The 8,479-nt window shown below is 45.8% G+C and overlaps 1 protein-coding gene across 2 annotated transcripts; it reads right to left on the reverse strand.

Annotated features, from left to right (window-relative positions):
- Positions 1-1,577: 1,577 nt before the first annotated feature.
- Positions 1,578-3,983, reverse strand: Arl11 (ARF like GTPase 11). 2 transcript variants are annotated; one of them, XM_076930898.1, is made up of 3 exons: positions 3,578-3,983; positions 3,023-3,217; positions 1,578-2,928 (listed from the first exon to the last, which is right to left on the reverse strand). In XM_076930898.1, the coding sequence occupies exon 3, from the start codon at positions 2,852-2,854 to the stop codon at positions 2,327-2,329; it is 528 nt and encodes a 175-aa protein (XP_076787013.1). In that variant the 5' UTR covers positions 2,855-2,928; positions 3,023-3,217; positions 3,578-3,983; the 3' UTR covers positions 1,578-2,326. The 2 variants fall into 2 exon arrangements, with proteins under 2 accessions (XP_076787013.1, XP_034355054.1); XM_034499163.2 differs by lacking the exon at positions 3,023-3,217 and having other exon boundaries at positions 3,578-3,982.
- Between the last annotated feature and the right edge of the window lie 4,496 nt (positions 3,984-8,479).

Below are 8,479 nucleotides of genomic sequence, written 5' to 3' on the forward strand. Positions count from 1 at the left end.
ACAAGGCTGAGGCTGTCACTTTGCCTGAGTGCTGCGGGTAAACTTTGTCATGGAAAAGCTCAAGATAGCAGACAGTGTTCTGGAGCAGGAGGGATGGCAAGACTGAAGCCTTGGGGATCCTTCTGAGAGTCACCCATGTCTTGAAAGTTTGATCAAACTCGTTGGAACGTCTTCTGTAGAAAAATGACCTGAAGCACATTCTGCAAACCAGATGTGGAGCTTTCTGGATCCTTCACTACAAAGGCCAGTGAGTACTTTATTCAGAGAGACAAGGAAGCTGTTTAACACCCTAGAAACTGCCTTTCATATCCTCTCTACCCTCAGACTCTACGGTGGTGGGGGGAAGGGTGGGTATGGCCACCAGTCACTCCAGTGGTCTGTCTTGCCTTTCCTGTCTGGTGGTCAGCATTTCTGAGATGTCCGTATATCTCACCATCCCTTGACCTCTTCCCTCACTCTGTAGACGTCTGGGCCCACACTTCTTAACACTGAGTCTAGTTGTTTTATGCCAGTATCTAGCTTGGATTCCTCCAGGAGCATCTGGGCTGGGAGGGGTTAATCAGAACAAGAGACCATTTCTAACATGTAGATGTCAAGCTCTTGATCACATGCACAGGCAGATGCCCCCCTCACAATTTGGAGCCCAAATGTGCCTTTATGATACACATCACAGCAGCACCCCATGTGTCCCTCCTGTCCCTGTGTCGTAGTGAAAGGAAACTGTTGCTGTCGCCAGGATGGTCAGGTCACAACTCATCCCTAAGTCCTGGTCCCCAGGGAACAGCGGTTTGCTGGTTGGGTTTTCTTTCTTTGTTTCCTTCATCAGTCCTTTCTTTCTCTTCTCTTCTCTTCTCTTCTCTTCTCTTCTCTTCTCTTCTCTTCTCTTCTTCTTCTCTCTTTCATTCATTCATTCACTCATTCATTCATTCATTCATTATTTCCTTTCTTCCTTCTTTCTCCTGTTCCTGTCTGTCTGTCTGTCTGTCTGTCTCTCTCTCTCTCTCTCTTTCTCTTCCTCTATCTTGATTTAACGCCCCCTCTCTTTATCTCTCCAGGTCTCGCTATCTAGACCAGGCTGGCCTGACCTCAGAGCTTCAATGGTCTTCAGTGTGGCACAGCCACCACACCAGGTGTTTGTTTTTGGTTTGCCACAAATTAAGTGCTCTCACTCTCTACATATCTTCCATGAAAACCAACATATCTGATCTGTTTTATTATTGTTATTGCTTTATCTTGCAGCTCCTCACATCTCTGACTCCCACAAGCTGGGATTAAAGGCAGGCACTGCTGATCTTTGTGCTTCCTGCACCCCAATCCAATGCTAGAGATTGAACCCAAAACTTCGTGTATACATTCAAGACACTGGGCTACATCCCAAGGTTGATCTGATTGAAAACATTTTTAAAAATATTTATTCATCTGGGAGTGGAAGACACATGCTTGCCATTGTGCACACACACACACACACACACACACACACACACACACACACGCACACACCCCACAGTACAGAGGACAATTTGTAGGAATCAGTTCTCTCTGGGGTTCAAATCCAGGTCATTAGACTCAGCAGCAAGTGCTACTACCTGCTAAGCCATCTTCCAGCCCCTGGTGTCCAAATCTTTAAGGACGGACATGTGCTACAAAAGAAGCAAAGGAGAGTATAAGTGGACTTTTATTTTCCTTTTTTTTTTTTTTTTAACAACAGAGGATGTAGGGCAGAGAAGAGCTAGTTAGAGTTGGAGAGCAGGGGAGATCTGGGAGGATCAAGGGCCCCATTGACTCCTGCAGCTTTGTGGAAGCGGACCTGCCCCTCACTGCTGCCAGCCCAGCTAAATGTATGAGTGACAGTGGCTCCTGCCCAGAGGCCAGCAGGAAGAGTCACTCTCGATGATACTGATAGGTCTAGTGACACTCAGATGACAGTGATAAGCCAGATGACACTCAGATGATAGTGGTAAGCCTGATGACACTCAGATGCAGTTTTGAAACCTCTTTTCATTTGTGAACTTCCTTGTCAATTATTATGTCACCAACTTTGTTACACTGACACTTGGTACTGAGCTGTTACATGGGGTATTGTGAGGATTTTTACATTCCCTCTGACTATTGTTACTTGAAGAACAGTTGATTTTCAGCATAACTACCACCGAGAATAAGTCCTAAGTGAATATTCTGTCCAAGAGAAATGTAGTTTCTCATGTGGCAAACTGAGCTTCACTTTGTCAGGGATCAGCTGGCCCCTCCTGTTCATAGCAGCAAGGATAAGCTGTTCTGCCTGCTCCCTGTCCTGCTCCAGCCTGGAGTCAGAGGTTCCTGCATTTCATCAGGACTTCAGCAAATGCAGCAGGCTCTGCAGGGCTTCCTGCAGCCCCTGACCTGTGAGCGCACTGCAAGCCCGCAGCTCCCAGCAATGGTCTTGGAACCTTTCCAGGCCCAGCCTGTTTCTGATTTCAAGTAACGGTAGAGCATCAGGAGCCTCCTGCTTGTTGGCCAGTACCAAGAAAGGGACGCTGGCCATGTTGGGGTCTTCCAGGACTTCCTTGAGCTCAGCCACCGCCTCAGGCAAACGGGCTTCATCTGTGCTGTCCAGCACGTACACAAGGAGGTCAATGCCTTCCAGGTAGTCCTTCCAGGTAGCCCTGAGCTGAGTCTGTCCCCCAATGTCCCAGAGAGTCAGTGACACATGTCCAGGAGCCTCAAGAGGCTCTACATTAAAACCAACAGTGGGTAGGGTATCCACCTGCTGGTTTCCTTTCAGTTTGTACAGGATTGTGGTCTTGCCAGCAGAGTCAAGGCCCATCATTACCACCTGGGCCTCTGCCTTGTGACCTCTGGAATTCACAGAGCCCATGATGGCTCCCGATAAATCCTTCTGCTATTCTTTTCTGAAGACAGGCAAACCCATGCATACACTGAGCTCCGACCCTAGAACAAAACAAGTCATTTTAGGGAAGAGTTTCAGACCCAGGGCAGACCATTGAAAGATCTAGGAAGTGTGAGTCACCAGCAGCTGACTGACCTCTGGTGCTGGTGAAGGACTGCCTGGAGATACAGGACTCCCGGTCCTTCCTAAGTAGTTACAGCAGAGGCAAACGAAGCTGCAGCCGTCCCTGCTCTGTAGAGGCTGTAGAAAGGCGTTTTCAAGTCTGCACAGTCTGTGGCCTCTGCCCCTCCTCTTTTCTTCCTGGAGCCTAATGTCAGAAGTGGCAGCACACTGTATTCCAGAAAGTGGAGAAGCCAGGTCAGTGTGTGCTAACTTCTTGGAACTCCTCCCAGGACCTGCACATTGGTCTCTCCAATATCTATTGGCAACCACTGCTGATTCAGGCAAATTTGAGTCAGAGCCAAGAAGTTTTCCACACTATATAAAAGACCTCTAGAACGCCGTGTGCGTGTGCTAGTGTGTGTGTGTTTTAAAGAATTCTAACTGTTAAGGCCCAAGAACTGTCTACAACTTAGGAGGAAGTTGGGGAGGCAGGAGGAGGACCATAGCACTCTTAGGAGTGTGTGTCAAATACCACTGAAGGAAAGTAAGGAACCATGCCACAGTAAAGAGAGCAAGAGTTAAAGTTACCTCTGTGGCGTGCCTGGGCTGTGGCAGGCATCCCTCTGCTAGGGCACCTCTCCACAATCCAGCTTCTTTCTGCTGGTCGCCATGTCCCAAGAACAGGGCGTGAAGGAAGTGTAGTGGGTGTTGCAATCTGTCCTGTTTTTGCTTCCTCTCTCCAGTGGTTGGGGCAGACATCCTCCTTTGTTGGGGAAGACATCTCAGCTCTCCAGTTGTTAGTGGAGCCCCGCCCAGCACCAATTCTCATGTATAGCAGCTGAGCCCCAAGGTCTGAAGGGACATCACAAGTGTGGGGTTGTGCCACCTCAGCTGCTTTCTGTTGCTTTCCTTGACTCCTGTGATCTCCCTGGGAATTCTGAAACACAGGCCACCAAGCACAGACAGCAGTGGTTTTCTGGTGCCTGGAGGTGCTTTGATTTGCAAAACTGTGAAGCTTTTCAGAATCAAAATGGAGTAACTTGTCAAGCCCAAACAAAAAAGGAGGAAAAATGAATTAATCAGTAATTAACAAGAGGCAGATTTTGTGTATGCATGACTGATAAGTGTTCATAAAAGACTCTGCTAGTCTTTTATGGGTCTATAACCTTACACACACACACACCTACACACACACACACACACACACATTTACATGTATGAACTCACACTGGTTCTACAAAGATATCTATCCAACAACTGTTTCATTTTGGAATAGCATGACCCTTGTTATTTATTTATTTATTTATTTATTTATTTATTTATTTATTTGCAGCCTAAGATGGTTACATATAGCGATGTAATCCTCCTATTGTGTGTGCACATGTGTGCATATGGTGTGTGAACATGTTTGTGTGGACATATTCACATGCATGTATGTGTGCATGCATATGGAGGCCATAGGTCAACTTCAGGCACCGTCTTCAGTTACTCTCCACCGTATTTTCTGAGACAGGGTCTCTCAGTGTCCCTCACAGCCCTGTGCATATCTGTATTCCTGGACCTCAACCTTTCCCTCTGGGTATGGAGAGACTCTTTTCCTAAGACACCCCCCACAGAACTCATTCATTTGTTTAGACTAGTTGGCTTGCAAACCCCAGGGATCCTCTGGCTCCCAGTGCTGAGATTACAGATGACCACTGTGTCCAGCTTTCACAGGGTGCTATGCTCCTTATGTTGTACGACAAGGACTTTGTTCACTGAGCCATTTCTGCAGTTTATTGTTCCTCCTTTTTTCCTTCAAAACCTTTTACCTGCCTCAACCCTCCCCGAATAAACAGTTTCCTCAGCTGTGTGGATCCACATTGCAGTGTTCTGCTATTCCCAAGTCAACAGCATTAGACTTCAGAGTCCCTCTGGTTAGTTAGACATGTGTGTTAAATTGTAAAAACCCTCCAAAAGTATGTGTGTTTGTGTGTATGTGTATGTACATGTATATGTATGCATATATTTACATACACACATTATATGAATATACATCTATATTCATATACACATATAGGTGTGTCAAGGTAAATCTAAATACCTGTTAACATACTGTAGCTATGGGAGGAAGGACTGTGGTGATCTTGCTTTATAGAAACCTGCTCCTAATCTAGTCTCCTGAGGAGAACTACTGAAGAGCAACATTACCCTCTGGTGAGGGTGATGCTGTAGCAGACTCTTCGCCTTTCACTGGACGCTCTACCTCTCTCTGGTCTACCATGGTCAGGTGCCATTGTCTGCACATAGGTTCCATGTGCTCACACCTGAGCACTTTATATGTAGACGTGTCTACCGTTTTCTCATGTTACTTGTCTTTTACTTAGTCCTTATATAGATTTTATTTCAAATCGGTGGGGTGAGTACTCTTGTGTAGAACAGGAGTTATGCTGAGCCTGTGTCAAAAGCCCATGCAGTTGGGCCTATTGACTGTTTACCATGCTTCATAGGAGGAGGGCACAGGGAGGGTTCGGCCACATACATCCCCAACCAGCTGTATGCAAATCTTTCCTAATTGCATGTGGCCTTGGGGTCTTATGGGATAAGATAGTGAGTATGGGCTGGGTTACTGGCTAGAGACCTTATTTCAAAAAATAAAGATAAAAATTGATGAATGAAGACAGAAAGGCTAAGTCCGCCACAGGACACAATGGACAGAAAGTACAAAGAAAATCTCCTTACATTTACAGTATGTAACAACACCTATGTATTTATTTTCATACACTGTTTAAAATGTTATATATTTATCCACAGGGGGCATGTGGATTCTGGGGATTGAACCCAAGTCATCAGACTCGGGGGCAAGCTCCTTTACACGTCACACCATCTTATGGGCCCTTTCACATGCTCATAAACATGCATTTGTGAGTGCCCTTCTGCAGGTTTCCCAGATGGTTCTCCTCACTGGGACATGGCTGCTCTGTTGTTCCTGCTTGCTAGCACTGACCACAAACACAGCTTTTTATAGAAGCCACACATCTGTAGTGAACACTCTTGAAGAAATATTTATCAAGCCAGCAGCACCTGGAAGCTGCACAGTGTTCCCCCAGGGCCAGGCCGCCACTGCTCCTTAAATTGCTGGCCTTGTTCTGGTTTGGGTTCTGCTGCTCTGGGTACTTACCGTGTGGAATAGGGAGATGGCCTACACCTTTGAAGTTCCGGGCACATTCAGCTCTGCTCTTGGCTGCCTGGGCCATTTTGAAATCCATCTGATGATCTTGGTGGAGAAGAGCCATGCCTTTTATAGCAGTCATGGTTGTCACTGTGGTCTTTTCTTTCTTTGCCTTCTTGCCTGGGCAGCTCTGTGAATCCACAACATCTGCGTTCATCTGGGTGCATATTTAACAACCTGTCTGCCAATTACAACACAGGCTAATTATAGCTATGTTTCCCGTGGTTGTAATCAGAGTATATATACACTCTTGGGTTCTGATTTTAAGATTGTATTGAAAATTATGTGCTTTTTATTCCAGTCTCTAGCAAAACCAGTGTAATGTCTTCATAATTATACTGTCTAGGAGTGTGTGGACCATTGTTCTCTGAGCTCAATAGTGATTATATTCTTAATCTGAGCAGCTGTGATCACCTACAGGCCTCCCTCAGAATGGGATCTGTTGACATTCCTTCATACTGGGGGATGGGGAGACCCCAGGCCCTCACTTGTGATTCTGACCACTGTGTCCCAGGCCTCCTGATTTCTACTCCAGCTGTCCATGGCAAAGACAATGCTAGAGTACACTGTGGTGGTTTGAATATGCTTAGCCCATGGGAAGTGCCACCATTAAGAGGTGTGGCCTTGTTGGAATAGGTGTGGCCTTGTTGGAGGAAGTGCATCACTGTATGGGAGGGCTTTGAGGATTCCTAGTGCTCCAGCTCTGCCCAGTATGGAAGAGAGAGCCTCCTCCTGGCTGTCTTCCGATCTTGGCTCCTCTAGCACCAAGACAACCTGCATGATGCCTTGCTTCCCACCATAATGATAATGGACTGAATCTCTGAAACTGTAAGCCAGCCCCAATTAAATGTTTACCTTTATAAGAGTTGCCTTGGTTATGGTGTTTCTTCACAGCCATAAAATTTAAACCAAGACACATACCAAGTATAGAAGGTTGACTAAAACGTAGACCCCATCAATGCCTCTCTGGGGAAGTCTCCATCCACGCCGAGGTGAGACTTGTGGTGACACCGATCTTTTGGGATCACTCCCCTCCTGCTAGTGATTCTGTATGTATACATCTGTAAGATAAATAAACTCTGGTGCACCCAGCCATGCTTGAATGGAATTGTTATTTGGCCTGTGTTGATTCTCCAAGGCGAAGAGACATCTGTTCATTTATACTGGAAAACTCCATCCGGCAATGTGATTTATTGCTGGAGTCTATAACAGCCAACAAAACAAAATGTTCCCCCACCCCCAAAACAAAGAAGCTGAATTAAAGAATTACTTCATCAGACAGATTGCAGGGTTGGGATTCTGGAACAGAGGAAATGAACACTACCTGTTGCTTAAAACTTTGGCATATAGGGTGTTGCTGTGCCACTCCTGCTTTGGTTTTAGATGTTGTTTACTGCTTCCCCCTGTTTTTGGTATAGGTTAGACCTTTTAGTGCCCAGTTCTGTGACACCATGATTGAATTGTTGTTGGTTTTTAGCAGTGACAGGAGACAGTGGAGAGAATGTTGTCCATCATGGTTGTTATGATTAGGCCTCTATCAGCTGCTAATCATAGACTCCTTTGTGTTAGGTGTTCGGTTAGCCCTTTCTTCTTTATCATGTCATCGGACGGGCACGTGAAGCCTGAAGCCACGGCACACTCTGTTGCTTGTGTGGAGCAGCTCAGTGGAATGTGGCGCTGTGTACCAGGTTGGCCTCCAGCCCAGGTACACGAAGGAATCCATCTTTCCGTGTTTCTGATCATCGTTACACAATGCAAATTATCTGCCCCTGAGTGAAGCTAAAAGCAGAAAGAAAGAATGGTGGCTGTCCTCTCCTGTGTTACTGTGTGTGTGTTCATTTTGTCACCATTGTCTCACTGGCTAGAGCAAGAAATGCCTTCTCTTATCTTGGCTATGTTCATGTTCTTTAAGAACATTGTTCCTGTATCTTGGTATCTGAATAAAACAGTGCTACTCTTTGCAAGAAGAAAGCAGGAAAAGTGTTAGGTAGAAAACACTATAGCTGCATGTTAAGGCCTAGTTAGTAACTGTTGCCTGTCTAGCCAGCTATTTTGTGCTGTTACTGATGTTATAAAGGACATTTCCTCATGTGCTGTCACTAGGAAACTTTCTCATGCCTGAGTTGATTGTATATTCTGTTATGTTCTGTGCTTTGGTGTTCTTGGAAACAAATTACAACACAAGTCAGTTAGAACTAGTAACTGTTAGCCACAATAAGCTTGGACTCGAACCAACAGCTTGGCAGCATTTCCTGTACCCATGTGTGAGATTTTATGGT

Source organism: Arvicanthis niloticus, chromosome 3 (assembly GCF_011762505.2).
Source record: "Arvicanthis niloticus isolate mArvNil1 chromosome 3, mArvNil1.pat.X, whole genome shotgun sequence".
NCBI lineage: Eukaryota > Metazoa > Chordata > Mammalia > Rodentia > Muridae > Arvicanthis > Arvicanthis niloticus.